The sequence below is a fragment of the Microtus pennsylvanicus genome, chromosome 6 (assembly GCF_037038515.1).
Source record: "Microtus pennsylvanicus isolate mMicPen1 chromosome 6, mMicPen1.hap1, whole genome shotgun sequence".
Lineage (NCBI taxonomy): Eukaryota > Metazoa > Chordata > Mammalia > Rodentia > Cricetidae > Microtus > Microtus pennsylvanicus.
In genome coordinates, this window is record NC_134584.1 from 61,514,629 (window position 1) to 61,531,364 (window position 16,736).

The 16,736-nt window shown below is 36.8% G+C and overlaps 1 protein-coding gene across 1 annotated transcript in view; it reads right to left on the reverse strand.

Annotated features, from left to right (window-relative positions):
* The window catches only part of Edil3 (EGF like repeats and discoidin domains 3), a 440,770-nt gene that overhangs the window by 268,485 nt on the left and 155,549 nt on the right, over positions 1-16,736 (reverse strand). The window contains exon 3 of the mRNA XM_075976362.1: positions 14,752-14,781. Within this exon, the coding sequence (XP_075832477.1) occupies positions 14,752-14,781 (30 nt within the window). The remainder of the gene's footprint in view (positions 1-14,751; positions 14,782-16,736) is intronic.

Genomic DNA, 16,736 nt, shown 5'->3' on the forward strand with positions numbered 1-16,736 from the left:
CGTAGGCACAATAAGTAAAATATTATAAAATGTTCCACATGAAAAGGCAAAGGCTCTGGACAATAAGGAGAAAATGTATGCTGGTAATGGTAACAAATGCAGAAATAGCAAATCTTTTGATGAAGTCATCAAAAGGCAAAATAGTGCTAGTTTTGCCATGTCACTTCAAACTGCAAAATTTATGATCACATTATATTTAATAAATGTAAAAATGCATTAAATTTGTATGTACATATATAAAAGATTAACATAGCATAGGTTAATTGGTAGTAATCAGGATTTCAGATATCTACCAGTAGCTTCTGTAACACACCTTTCTAAATAGGACTAATTAAATTTTTTAACAGTTTCAAAAAATGTATATATCTATACATGCTCAAAATGCATAAGAAATTGGGAAGGCCTACTAATTATAATTTTCACAATGGTTAGAGTATGTCCCTGCAAGAAGGTACTCTGAAGTAGGTTATGTACTATGGACAATTGCCTACTCATGAAGGAGACATTGGTTTTCATGCCGCCATTTGCACTTCTGGGAATGAAATGGAGGGATGAGTCTTGATCTTGAATGTGTCCCCAATCTATATAAAGGAAACGTTCTATTTACATTTCATATACGAAGACACTCTAGTACTTTGGTTAATATAAGTAATTGCCTCCTTCAAACTCTTATTTCCAAGGGCTGGAGAGATCACTCAGAAGAACACTGACTGCCCTTCCAGAAGTCCTGAGTGGAAATCCCAACACCCACATGGTGGCTCATAACTCTAGTTCCAGTGGACCCAGCACCCTCACACAGACATACATGCAGATAAAATACCAATTCACATAGAATAAAAATAAATATCATTTATTAAACACCCCTAATTTACTCCTTCTTTCCTATTCAAAGAAGCACTTTATGTAAAAAGCAGGAAGCAAATCTGTGATTTCAAAGAAAATAAATCCCTATTGCAGTCATGCTAACCATAGTCACCTTTTGTAGAAAGCATTTCTAACAGATGCATAAGTTCAGGATTGGAAAATGAGAAATCACTGTGTTACAAACAGACAAGAAATGCAGGACAAGAGATGAGTGTAAATGGTATTTTTTTTTCCCTGCAGATTTATAACATTCTGTAACAGCCAAAAATGAATTAAACTTTTCTAGCCACAATGTGCAGGGCATCTAGAAAATACAGTAGAGGAGGTTGTTCTGCCTCTTGTGGGGAAATAGAGTTATGAAGGTGCATTAAAACCAGGCACTGCACAGGCATCGACATTGGAAAGAAATGGGGTCTCATGAAATTGAAGCTTCTGTAAAGCAAAGGACATCATCAATAGTACAAAATGGCAGCCTACAGAATGGGAAAAGATTTTTCCCCAACCCCATATGTGACAGGGTTGATTTCCAAAATATATAAAGAACCCAAACAACTAGATATCAACAAACCAAACAAATCCATTAAAAAATGGAGTACAGATCTAAATAGAATTCTCAACAAATGAATCTTAAATGGTCAAGAAAAGGAGATGTCCAACATCTTAGAAAACAGGGAAATGCAAATCAAAACAACTCTGAGATTCTATCTTACACATGTCAAAATGGCTAAAATCAAAAACACAAGTGACAGATCATGCTGGAGAGGATGTGGAGCAAGGAGAACAATACAAAATTGCTGATGGAATTGCATATTCATGCAGCCACTTTAGAAGTCAGTGTGGCAGTGCCTGGGACTCAACCTACTACAAGACCCAGCTATACCAATGTTGGGCAGATGTGCAAAGGATGCTCAATCATACCAAAAGGACACATGCTCAAGTATGTTCATAGTAGCTTTATTTGTAAGAGCCAGAACCTGGAAGCAACCTAGGTGTCCCTCTATCAAGAAATGAATAAAGAAAATGTGGTACATTTGCACAATGAAGTGTTACTCAGCTGTTAAAACCAAGGACACTGGGAAATTTGATGGCATATGAATGGAAAAAGAAAAAAAAATCATCCTGAGTGAGGTAACCCAGATAAAGAAAAGAAAATCATGGTATGTACTCACTCATAAGTGGATATTAGCTGAAAACAAAGGACAACTATGCTATACAATTCACAGACATAGAGAGACTAGGTAACAAGGGAAGTTCATGGAGGGACACCCAGATCTCCCTGGGAAAAGGAAATAGAAGAGATTTTGTGAGTGGACTAAGGGTAGAATGAGAAGGTAAAATGATCCATCAGGTAAGGTAGGCACTGAGGGAGAGAATGCTGAGGGGAACTACTGGGGAACATTTTGAAGTCAGGTGGAAGCCTGGCTCAAGGTAATCTCCCAGGTGTCTATGGGGTGGACCCCACTTTAGACTCCTAGCAATAGTACATAAGTAGCCTGAACCGGCCTTAACCCGTGATAAGAATGGCGCCTGGCCCAATTCTCAACAGAGAGGCACCATCCAGCAACTGATGAATGCAGATGCAGACACCACAACGAAACATTAGGTGGAGTTCAGGAATCTTGCAGAGGAAGATTGTAGAAGGCAGAGAGGTCAAGCACACCATGGGAAGGCTCACACAATGAACTAACCTGGGCTCGTAGGGGCTCACAAGGACTGAACTGACAACCAGGGAGGCAGTATGAGACTGACCTAGGCCCTCTGCATATATTACAGCTCGGTAGTTTGGTCCTCTTATGTGACTCCTAACAGTGGGAACAGGCTACTTCTCCAACATTTTTAGTAACTTTTCAGACCCTACTTCTCATGCTGGGTTTCCTTGCTCAGCTTTGATATAAGGAAGAAGCTCTGTTTTACTTCAACTTGACATGCCATGTCTTATTGATACTCATAGGAGACCTGCCCATTCCTGCATGGAGAAGTGGGAGAAGGAGATTGGAGGGTGTAAGAGGGAGAAAGGGGGAGAGGGACTGGGTGGGAAGGATGGAGAAAAGGAAGGCTGCAGTAGAGATGTAAAGTAAATAAATGAAAACAACAGCAAAACAAGCACAATAGAAAACAAGCACAGAGTTTTACTAGTTCACTTGAAAGAATACCTTAAAGAACCATATTTAGTGATCCACGAATTATTCAAATATATACAAAATTAAACATTCATCAACAGTTTCGTCTCGTTGCCACCTCCATTTAAGCAAGCATCCAGAAAGAAGACAGCATTCATTGGTGATACAAACCAAAAGAAACTGAAGATTATGCGAATTACATTTGATTAATAATATGCTAATCTCTTTGTTCTACAGATCTATATATTCCTAGATATCTCCCAAGTATGACAGCTTGCTTGAACATTCTGGTAAGAGAACAGCAAACTAGGGATGGTGACAGGTTTTTAGAAACTAAACATGACTCAGACATTTCAGTGGTTTCTGTACTAACAAAATACACAACACAGAATGTTAAAATATGCCGTTCACTTCAGTTTTATTTTTCTAGTACGAGAATTTCCACAATTACTCCAATACATTCTGTCATTAACTTAAGCACTAAAGGAGACTTGAGGGCTTCATTCTAAGGCCAGTATCACAATATCTAAGAATGATAATCAAAATAAGACAAAAATCCTTGACTAATAAATGCTGAAGTCTTATTTCTTATTTTTTTATTCCTGAGAAATTACTGTTCATTCTTTATGAAGAGCCTTTGTGCAAACTTAGAAACAATGATGTTTAAACATCTCTACGTTAAATTAATAGACACTTTTATTTGATAGAGATGTATAATTTTGAGTAATTGTGGAAGATATCATTAAATCTTGATGAATTCCAGTATGAGAAGACCTTGTTTGAACTGATACATTTTTCTTTCTTTTTTCAAAAAATGTTTTTGAGAATATAGTTAAAAGAATAAGATTCCTTGAGATTTTATCAAACAGTTGGGGTATTTGTCACTTCCCCCTCCTCCATCTATCTTAACTTCCTGGTAAGTGGATGCATATACATGTATATATATATATATATATATATATATATATATATATATATATATACATATATGTAAGTATATATACTTTGTAAGTATAATATTTGCTTAAGATTATATTTATGATATATAATAATATAATATATAAAACCTATCTATCATCTATTTATCATATATATGATATATATATCATATATATATATAAAATCTTTTTAATCTATCTATCTAAAATCTTAAAGGGAGTTATGCCAACATTGCTGACAATGTGGCTCCACAAGAACCACAGACTAACAAAAATCCCAATAGTAGGTAGGGGAAATATCCTTCAGAATTATTGCTTAGGGTAGTTTAAGAGACTCCCAAAATAATACAGATTGTATCTGTTACCCTTCATTGCTTCTCATGGATTGATGGTATACTCGTATTGCTGAAGACACCACATCCTTAAGGCATAGGACTCTGAGTTTTCAAGCTGAACCAAACCTTATAGCCTTCCTTTTTCCTTCATTTTGGCCTCCATGGTACCAGAAAATACCGTACAAGCTTCCAAAAGTGGGAAAGCAGTTAATAGTCCTACCCAGCTCTGATATCTGCTAATCATAGCAATGCCTAGCATGACAAAATATTCATAATGGTTCACTTAGGGGCACTCACATGTTGGAGGTAACCTATGACTGTCCAATCAGACTTCAGGCCCACACATGGAGGATTCATTATTTCAGGTACTAAAGTCAGATTTGTGGGAAGTGAACTCATGGATCTTAGAAGAGAATCTGTTACCATGACTTTACCAGGCCATTATAATTCCTAGCTACATCATCAGTCTTATCCTTACATTCACAGGTAATTGTAGCTATCACCCCTCATCAATGAAGCTTCTCTTTCTTTATCCTCCTGGACCTCTAATTCCAGAAATCAACTGGATATAAAATCTCCTGAGGAGGCTCTGCATGGCAGGGCTCATCTTTGAACTGTCTCTGTTTCCTGATGCAATCCTCTCTATCAGCTCCCAGCATCAGAAACCTGCTGGTTGTTGTCATGTTTCAGTGCCTTGATTTCCTGCTAGCAAATATTAACAATGGCCACATTATTAGTATTGTTAACCGAAAGAATACTGACAAAAAGCATATTCTGCTGCAACAAAAGCAAAAAATAGAGATCAATATAATGGCCCTTTTATTCGGTTAAAGAGTTTAAATAGCAATTTAAAGCATGTTTAAAATTTGTATCAAGCAATAATCATGTTATTATTTCCTTTGTATTTTCATCAAGGAAATGTATCTATCATCTTTTTTGCAAACCTCTAAGTTCCCATGAAAAGGAAACTGGTTTCTTGAATAAGCAATGCTTTTTAAAACTGCATAAAATCAGTCTGACTTAATTTGTCATTGACTTAATCAAACCACAAAAATCTATGAAGTACTTACTATGTAAACATTATAGCTATAGCAGGTGGCATTTCAGTAACGACTAACTGGAAAAAAATCCAATGCATTTTTGGTTATGTCAGCTGATACAAAAATAACTAATGCGTAAGGTTTACCGAGATTCAAATCAACATTGACATTTGAAACACAAGGTATAAATCCATGAAAGCCTGGAGGAGTGAACTGTTGAAGAACATAAGAAGGTGCCCTTTATTTCAGCGTGAAGAATGATGTGACATATGAAAATCCCCTTGACATAGTCCTAATCTAAAACCTGCTGGGCATTTTCTATGCTCCACCCAGTTTCAAGATGACTATTTGCTTACTCTTGAGAACCACACAGGAGGTCCCTGAGTGGCCTTGCTTTAAGGTGGGCTTCACTGGCTTCAGTTTCTACCCACCAGACTGAAGAATATGACGGAGATCATACAACTGTCTAGTAATGATTAAGGCCTTTGAAACCTTAGCTTTCCATGACACATCCCTTTTAACAAGGCCACATCACGTAATTCTTCCCAAACAGTTGCACCAATGGGGGACTAAGTATTTAAACTTCTGAGCCTATGGGACCTCTCATTCAAACCACCACAGTGACTTTGGCACTTTGGCTTGACTTTAGCCATCACTGACCTACGCATTCCCTTTTCTGTTTTAAAGGAGCAACCTAATTCTGGTTCAGGACAAACACCTCCTCTGGTACAGAGCTTACAATTCTCAGGGAAAGATTTCATCACCTGATTTTCCTAGAGGAAGAGAGGATGACCAACTTACTCAGAAACATCGGAAGGGATTAAATCTTCCCAATGAGAGTATTATGGGATATCCATTTTAAGGCAAGGAAAATCATTATTCCCTGGAGACTTCATATCTTGCTGTGGACCTGACTTAGCCCTTTCCTCCAGAATCTCTCACCCTTCGCTTAGAGACCAACTCCATTCCTTTTGTCGGCAGGATATGCACAGCAACATTTTTTACCAGGGCCTCCTAGTTTCTAAGCCAGGCTAGGTCTCAGTGAAGCGATTTCAATATCCTTCTTGTCTTCCATCTGATCTCTCCAGTTTCATGCTCAGCTTTGTAGCAGTCTGCTTGTGGGAGTCCCATTTCCCACACCAGCTTACTTCACTGAAGACCCAATCTCTTGTTAAAGACGCATGGTCTCCTTAATCAGTCCATCCCTTTCTCTCCAGACATCCTCTCTGTCCTTCTGCAGCCTACTTGAAGAAGCCATCTTTCCCTAACACCTCAACTTCCTTGGAACTTTGTCTCTTAGTGTGTAACCAATTTATTTAGTTCTTTCCTGCAGGCCCTATCAGTCTTTCCATTTCTGTTTCTTTCTGCCAGCTACTGACCTGGAGAAGTGTTCCCTACCAGAGACCCCACAGCCCCCACACTTGCCTAGGATCCAGAGAGTAACCAAGAAACAGAACACCAAACCAACAAAGACAAAAACAGACCTCAACTAAATCATCAAAATTCCAGATTCCTAAACTCAAACCCCCAAACACAAAAATGCCAAGACAATACGCTTCCTCCAGAATCTAACAACCCATATTACACTTGACCTTGAGAAATACAGAATAGCTACACACAAGACAAAGAATGCAAAAGAGCAGTTATGAATATATTCAAGGGCATAGAGATGAACAGGTGGGTGGGTATGGTGATGATCTGGGAGAAGTGTGGGTGTGAACAAGTGGGTGGGGTATGGCGATGATCTGGGAGGAGTGTGGGTGTGAACAGGTAGGAGGGGGGTGTGTGTGTGAACAGGTGGGTGGGGTATGGTGATGATCCGGGAGAAGCGTGGGTGTGAACAGGTGGGTAGGGTATGGTGATGATCCGGGAGAAGTGTGGGTGTGAACAGGTGGGTAGGGTATGGTGACAATCTGGGAGGAGTGTGTGTGTGAACAGGTGGTTGGGGTATAGTGACAATCTGGGAGGAGTGTGTGTGTGTGTGAACAAGTGGGTGGGGGTATGGTGATGATCTGAGAGGTGTGTGAATGTGAGTATCATCAGAATACATTTTACAAAAACAAATATTTTTCATAAAAAGTAAGAGTGAAGAGATTTACTATATCATTTCTTTTCCTCCAATGGACATAGCTAAGGGTGCATAGGGTCTCAATAGATACTACCAGGATGTAAACAGATTTTAAGATTAATATTCATGTTCTATGTAAATATATGTATTTATAATGCAGAAGCCTGAAGTGAACTTAAGAGGGAAAGACAAAGTAAGTATTTAGCGTCATTATTGAGCCATCTATTTTTCATTCAGCGACTCAACAAAACCACTTAGCTGTTAAAGAATTTCTTTTCTTCTATATTCATGCACACATATGCACACTTAATGACACATTGTTCGAAAATTGACTATTTTATTTTTCATGCCATATTTAGAAATAGGGAAAAGACTGAAATATCAATCCAATATAACTTTCTCAATAGTAGTCACAATATATTCTTTAATTTCCTTCATAACATTTGAAATATAAGTATAGGTTTAGATACAGATTGAACTAAGAAAAGAGAGATTTAGAAAATCACATGTTCATTTTTCCTTATTAACTATTTAAAAAGTATTTTATGTGGAGGAATGAAATAGATCTATTGATTTTGTTGGTTGATTGGGGTTTGGTGTGGATGGAAACATGAGGGATCAGGTTGAGGAGGGAAGGATGGTGGGGGAGAGATGACTAGAATTGGGTGGGATATATAAACCTAGGGCTCACAGAGACTGACGCACCAATCACGGAACCTATGAGGATGATTCTAGTGAGCACTTCCAGCAATGGAAGTTTGGAGGCTGAATGGCCATCTTCTGTAAACAGACATTGCATCCAATATTGGAACTGGGATACCAACACAGCTACAGATAGGACACTACCTATCCTGCCTGCAAGATGTGCTAGGGTAATGTTGTTTCAGAGCTTTTAGGAGTGACCAATCAATGATGAGTCCAACTTGAGACTCACAGCACAAGAGGGAGCTCAAGCCAGAAATGGCCAGGAACCAGAGGCTGAACAGTCCATAGACCTCAGATAGAACTAAACACACCTGGGAAAAAAAGTCAATGAATTCTAATGATATTCTGCTATACTCATATAAATTGGTACCTAACCCAAGAGTAATCAGAGATGGTTCTTCCAGCAGCTGATAGAAGCAGATACAGAGACACCACAGCTAAATATTAATTGGAGACCAATGAACCCCACAAAACAGTGGGAGTAAGGAATGTAAAAGCCAGAGGAGTTGAGGATACTGGATAACATGGCCCACATAATCAACTAAGCAGGGCTCATAGGGCTCATAGCGACTGAGGCAGCAACCATGGAATCAGTTTGTGCTAGGTCGTCTGTGTGTATGCTGTCATTGTTTAGCTTGGGAATTTTGTGGGTCTCCTATCAGTATGAGTAGGGCTGTCTATGATTATTTTGCCTGCTCTTGGGACTCTTTTCATCCTTTGGATCTGCCTTGTCCAGACTTGATAGGAAGGGTTTGTGTCTGGTCTTATTGCATACTGTTATGCTGAGTTTGGTTGCTATCCATGGAAGGCCTGTTCTATTTTGCCAGGAAAGTGAGGTACTATGGATATTGAAGGAGCAGACACGGCAAAGCTGTGATTAGGATGTATTGTGTGAGAGTTTGCTTCTTATAGCTGAACACCATATCACAACACATGAATATTTTGAATGGAAGCATTCTGAGATACATAAACATGTCACAGAAAATAAAGCATTGTTTGTACTCTATCTTGAGAGAATTTACTTAAAAATAAGATTTAATATGCTTGTTCTAATTTTGTAAATTTTGAGGAAATAATGGTACATGACCTACCCAGCTGTATGTAATTATAAATATGTAGATGAAGATATGTATAAATCTTTATAGTTTAAAGATAATTTTATTTATTTGATGGTTTACTTATAAAACATTTCTAGAGACTAAGCTATTTCTTGCTTTACCACAAAGTTTACCCAAGTAATATATGAAAAATTGCTATGTACATATAATAAGAATGAAAATTGCAATTGTTTCCCAATATCTCAACATTATTATTACTCAACAATCAATAGGAAAGTTTCATTCTATGATCTTTTACATTAGTGCCTTGGAGGACTAGTTGAATTAAATCTTTAGAAGCTAAGATCTCTCCCCATTTCTCCTAGAATCTAGAGATAATTGCTTCTTTCTTGTTTTACAAACTGTAGCAATAAACTTTGGATTTTATAAATTAGGTTTTAATATTTAAGCCTCTTTTGAATATATTTATGAACAAGACCATTCTTGATAAAATAATTAGTAAAGTTCCTGCAGGCAATGGAGAAAAATATGTATTTCTCTACAAAGGATTATAGAAAATTCATGACAAATAGAAGAGAAAGAAGAATAAAAATGCAGAGCTCTATCTCAGGCCCCAAGGAAATAAAGTACAAAGATCAAAATGAGGAAGCAGCTATTGCTCATTAGGAAATAGTTGGGTAAGATATCATTTCTTTCTGAAATGTATGAGATTTAGAATAATTGAGCAAAGTCAGCCAAGCAGAATTAAACTCCACAAGAAAATAGAAAACAGACCTAAAATAAATGTTACAGAGCTTTAAAAAAATCACCATAAATGGAAGCAATATTTTTGTAGGATAATAATAAATATTTCAAAAATTAGAGGAAAAATATCTAATGATTGTGCTTTGGTATAGGTACACAGTGTTTTATTAATAATCTTTTATTTGATAGAACAAAACTATAACTTTTCGTTATTAGTAAAACCATTTCTATACATTTTTATATGTTGGTGTAAACTATATGTGATAAAGTGTGCTTACTGAATAGCTAAACTGATAGCTTAAAAATATTTTAAAGGTTTTTAAGGAAACAATGTCAGTGTTACAGTAGTGAGCATCTTTGATTTCAGAGAAGTATACTTTTGAATCCAGGTAGTGCCACTCTCATGAATCCTAGTGTCAAATACGCAGAGTTTTGTTTAAGTTATGAAAAGTTAAATTTACAAACAAATAGAGTAGAGGGTAGGTTTTACAAACTATAATATAGCTCTCATTGCCAAGAACTTTCATAGCTTTTTGATAAAAGCATCCCTAACACACCTGAAGTGATGAACTATTGTCATTTTGATTTATATTTCCTTCATGATCTGTGACATTTACCTCCTTTCCCATGGCATTGTTCCACCAGATTTGCAGAGGGGTCCACGAAGTACATTTGTCTAGTTTTTAACCAATTCTTTTGGGATTTGTCACTGTATTGTGTGGGTTTCTTTTTCTGAAATTAAGTTCATGCCAGGTGTTACAAGTCTTACATCCCGCTCACTGGATGCTTTCTCAGGGCCATGATTGATTTCTTTAGGAAATGTTTGTGGTTTTGTGTGCTCACATTGTTTAATTCTTTTGCTGTCTGAGTTTTATTGTGATACCCAAACCATCATTTCCAGGTCACAGGTCCAGGATCCAGTCTGTTGCTCAATTTACTTCTAGGACTTTTATGTGTTCCAAGCATTATATTTTTATGTTTCAATTTAATTTATTTGGAATAGGCTTCTTAGTTGTGTGTGTGTGTGTGTGTGTGTGTGTGTGTGTGTGTGTGTGTGTTTGTCTGTCTGTTTGCCTGTCTGTCAGGGGAATGTTCTGGGAATCCTGTTTGATTTCTCCTGGGAATGAATATTGGAGTTATTGTGAGACACTGTGAAATTTCCTCAAACGAATGAAACTACTAAGGCAAATGTCTCTTCCACTTGTATATCCAATGTATAACCATCATCTCATAGACATAACTACATTAATTACCATGTTCACTGCAACATTATAATAGCTAAGGTATGGAAAAAATCTTGGTGTTCATCCATAGAAAAGTAGAGAAGGAAATTATCACATATACTAATACATACAGTGCAGTGCTAGTTACCCTTAACAAGAGTTTTTGACATCTGAAACAACATCGATAGTTCTACATCTGCACATGTCATTTTAGATATATGTGAAATTAAAGTATTTGCATACATATAAACCCTTAGTAGAATAGGGATTATTGGGGCATTGGCTGGCTTGGCTTCTATATCAGTTTCAGAGAATGGTCATCTACAGAGGGATTATACAGCATGAGCATAGCAGCCAATCGTATTAAACTGTGTATTAGGAAATTGCTAAAAGAGCCCATTATATATAGTTGAAAGCAAATATATGTATATATTTTAAATATATATATTACATCATAAACTCTATAATGTTCAGATAATTCTAAAGTAAATTCAACAATAAGAGGGAAAACATGTTTGGCTTCATTTTTTTCATAAGAATATATTTTAAAAAGAAAATAAACAATAAATCAGCTAAAGATAGTTAATACTTCATTATAATTAATCCTTATGATTCAAACACAAAATTATTTTGCAGTGGAAACAACAAACTTCACAGATAATAATATCAAAATGTGATATGTCAGCAGAAATTAGATTACCTGGGTCTAGAAAGTGGAGGACAAGGTAAGAATAAAAGATAAATCAAACTATGGTTTGGGAATACAAAGTCATCTGTTCAGAAACATCTCAACTTCAAAGTTTTTTTTTTATTGATAAAAGAAGAATAAAGAAAAAAAAACAAATTTCCACCTCCTCCCAGCCTCCCCTTTCCCTCCCCCTCCTCCCACTCTTCTCCCCCTCCTCCCACCCCTCTCCCCTTCCCCCACTCCTCTCCCCCTCTCTCTCCAGTCCAAAGAGCAGTCAGGGTTCCCTGCCCTGTGGTAAGTCCTAGGTCCTCCCCCCTCCGTCCATATCTAGGAAGGTGAACATCCAAACTGGATGCCCACTTAAAGAAAACTATTATCAACTTCAAAGTTTTGAAGTTGAGGAAAATAAGGTCATAAATTAGATAGAAGAGGCTCAACAATCTATGAACCTGCTCTTCAGTCATGTGAATTTCACAGGCCTGATGAGAACAAGTGTGCAGTGCCAACTTGGGTAGGAGAAATGTAAAGGAGTTTTCCTCATCCAAATTCGTGTAGAGCATTCTAATGATGGGAAATTGAAACAACCTGTGGGTTTATCTGAAATCACTGATGGGGACATTTGTAATGTATGCTATGTTATATAGCATTCATGTATCATTGCAATTTATCAATAAAAAGCATATATTAATTATTTTGCCATAATCATCTTATTTTGATCTTTTTTATCTGTTCTTACAGGACAGTTCTTCCCTGGATTAACACAAAAGTAGAAACCATAAGGCCATGCAGCTGAGCAAAATTTCTTTGATCAATAGAACAGACTGCACCTCATCCATAAGCTCCAACAGAATCATTGTGCTAACTAGACTTTCATACAATGATAAAGTCCATTTTTAAAAGAAAAATATTTTAGGGGCTGGAGAGATGGCTCAGAGTTTAAGAGCATTTCCAGATGTCCTGAGTTCAATGCCAAGCAACAACATGGTGGGTCACAACCATCTATTGTGAGATCTGGTGCCCTCTTCTGTTGTGCAGGCATACATGTAGGCCAAACACTGTATATATAATAAATAAATGAATAAATCTTTTAAAAATATTTTAAAGAGAAGAACTATTTATTCATTAAATGTTGACTGAGGTTTCTGTCCCACCCAGTTCTGCAGCCATTTAGTCCCAAAGAAATATATTGAGGTCTACATTAATTATAAACAAATTGGCCCAGTAGCTCAGGCTTTTTATTAATTATTTCTTATAACTTATATCAACCCATAATTCTTGTCTGTGTTAGCCACATGGCTTGGTATTTTTTTCATTGATGCAGTCACATCGTGCTTGCTTTGTGCCTGGCTTCCTTTGTGTATGGATGACAACTGCAGACTGTTTCTTTCCTCTTCCCAGAATTGCCCTGCCTTTATTTCCTGCCTGTTTGCTGTTTCCCCGCCTATACTTCCTGCCTGGCCACTGGCCAATCAGTATTTTATTAAAAATAATACAGGTGACAGAATAAAAAACCTGTTGTCCTACAGCAATTGGTTTCATAAGTTGCTGTCCATAAATGTGGGTCTTGATGGTGGAATGGCTCATGCCATGTCTAGGAAAGAGAGACATTTCCCTTCTGTTTGGTTTTTCCATTCAGTTTCCCTGGGAGCTTATTGGAACTGACCAATCAGGGTTTTCCTATGTGAACGAAACCTCCCCGGATGCAGCCTCCATCAGGGGAGTGTTTTACGAATCTTCTAGGCATTTTTTTTTCAGTAAAATCATATTGATAATCAAGATTAAGCACAGAGCTAAAATCATCTCTGTCATGCAATCAACCAAAGTTGACCTTAGCTTTGGGAACCATTTCCTTGCTTTGTTCTTCAACCATAAGTTCTTTCCTCCATTCCATAGGAGAAAACTCCCTAGTGCTGACCTCATCAGACTGTTCCTCTTCAGAGCCTTCAGTGACGTCATCTCAGGCCTTATTCTCTGGAAGCTACTTGTCTAGCATTCTGGTGGTTTATTAATTGCCAGTTAAGTGCAATGTATCTACAATATGTCCATGGAACTGTGTTTTCTTTTCCTAGTGTTTCTCTTTGGTCTGTCTCACATTCCTGGAAACATGTTGAGAAGCCCATATTCCCTTCTACCAATGCAGACATTGACACTCTCTGTGATAGTCACTTCAGGATTTACACTGTGCTTAAAAATCACAATTAGTTAGATGAAAACAAAATCATGATATAAGATAGAAGATCTTAAAAATATGTGAATTAAAACATTTTAAATAGGTGACTTAGTCAACCACATAATTTTCATCCTTAAATTTAAATATCATGTCTGATGTTGTAGCTATATTTACAATACAATATAATGCCTTGGAGAATATTCCAGAAAATTATAATTTTTTTCCCTTCTGGGATTTAACTGAGACATTTTACCTTCATTATTTTTAAGCATTTATTTCAGTACCATAGTTTTATATGTTTCCATATTCTTTAATGTTGGTGTTGCTATAATTTCCTATGTAATAGCTCATTTGAGGTAATTTTCTTCTTTCACAAAATTTTCTGAGACATTATTCAAACTAGCTTAGTATAACTTGCCTATAAAATGAAAATACAAACAAAACAGCTAATTTTCTGGTCAAAACACAAACAAAGTATACTTCAAAAAGTTGGGCCTTTGCTTTTTCTTGTATGTTCACTTGCTCATTTAAAATAGAATCATAATATGTAATTCAGGTTGACTTGGAATTTGTTGAGAAGGGCACTTTGCTGTGGAACTCATGATGTCCTCTATCAGACTCCTAAGGGCTGGAATTAGAGGTGTGTACCATCATCCTTGACTTAAACATCATTTGTGATGCTGTGGAGGCTACAGTAACTTCATCCTATAGCTGGGTGAATACTCAAATACTGAGGTCGATTTTCCATTGCTAGACTGACAAATAGGAAAACAAGTCTTTATAGTATAGAAAGCTTACCTGCTGAAGTAGGCTCTTCTTCATCTGATGCTATATTAAAGGGATGGAGATGAAGTAGACAAAAAAGGGGGATGGAGTAGGCAGTGGCAGGGGAAAGGGAAAAAAAGAGAAAAAATTGAACATTAATATGCTGCATATTTTCAAATAACCACTACTAGCCAATGCCTAATAATTTTGGCATACACTACATTTTTTTAATCATCTAATTGCATATAATTAATTAGAGGAAATGCAAATAAATGTATGCACTATTTAATGTATGTATTTATTAGAAATGACAATATTATTGTTCTAATTTAGTTCATGAAGTTTTAAACAGTTTTTCAAGACGTTAGTCATATATAATATATAGATGCTGGGAATGGACCCCCCCGTAGTTAACAGGCTTCAAAGAGGGGCAAGAAGTAGGCAAGGGATGAAGTAAGCCAGGCCACGGTGGTGGTGAGATTCTTCAGGCTGAATAACTAGCAGTCGGAATGATTCTTTATCTTTACATAATTAGGTAAACGGGGAGAGATGCATGTTGACCTAGAACATAGGTCATAGCATTTTTGTTTCTCGACATGTGTTTAAATTTTTTCTCTTGCACATCTGGGGTCATAAGATTAGTCATCATTGATAAACAGAGTTATCCTTTATAATAATTTTTACTCACTAACCCCATAACCCAATTTATAAGAACTAGAGGCGTATGACAGCCAGTTTTCAGGTTGGTAGCTCTTGTCTCTTCAAGGATGTTATATAGAAAAAATATCTTCATGCTAGCATGCGTAGATGGCCACTTCCTGAGTGAGCAATGTATTATTAACTCTTAATGGTCAGAGTGTCCATGAAAACTAATTAGGTCAAAGATACTGCAGTTATTATTCAAATTCTGGCATAATACAATGTTTTATATTTTATATATTTCTAGAATTAATTTTTCTGTCTAATCCTGTCATTCTTTTGTTCCTTAATCACAAGACACACAGTGGTCCTGCATGAGCTAACTTTTATAAGAAAGGGAGGCACCTCTTTCTTTTATCATCTTTCTACACCATTCTTTGTCCATCAATATAAGTTCTTCTGTGGGCTAAGGTAATTTCAGCTAATCTACCTTTGTTGTTGTATATGCCACGGAATTGCTTGAGTGTATAGAAGGAAGAGGCTTGTAATGTGAGCTGTGGCCAACTCTTCTAGCCCACCAAATCATGTTTACCTTTTAAAGTTTACTTTGTTTTGATTATCTTGTTCCAGAGCAAGGACAGGGGTTGATGTTATAATATCTAAGACCGCCATAGGGAGATCTCTGGCTTCTAAATGTACATTACAACCTTTAAGGTATAAGGAAGACCTTCAAATAGATAAAAATATCACTAAAAGAGGAAGAGGTAGCATGCCCAGGATTTTCCTGGGGAAAGCAGTGCTCCTGGGGGAAGGCAAAAATGAGTGATAGGAAAATTTCCATCATTCCAATATCCCCAATTGTACAAATATTAAAAGTCTCCCAAGCATACAATATGTGGAAATCAAAACCAAAGGTGGCATGGCAGACATCATGCAGCTCAGCTTTGCTGGGTCTTTGCCAAGTCACTGTGCTAGCTTTCTGATGTTTGCTGGCTCCATGAGATATGACTATGCCATCGCAACCTTTGTAATTTTTTAACTTAAGGGTTGGTAGATCTACTAGTGTGGCTGGTAATGCATTTCTCAGTCTATGAAATACAGTTGAAAGGACAAAAATAAAAATAAGCACAACTCAATTCCCAGGATTACCCCCAACGAAGGATTCACTTTTCATTTTCTATTCAGTTAAAAGTCTCCTTAACAGTAGCAACTTTTACTCTGTGTGATAGAACATGCTTATTAAACCTTCTGATTCAAAACCATGGTGACTATTTGTAAATTAAGTTCAAGTGCCCATGCACTGTGCATAGCCTGTCTGTTATTTCCCTATCCTATCTTCTCACCCAAACACTGAAGCATATACATTTATTCATTGTCAT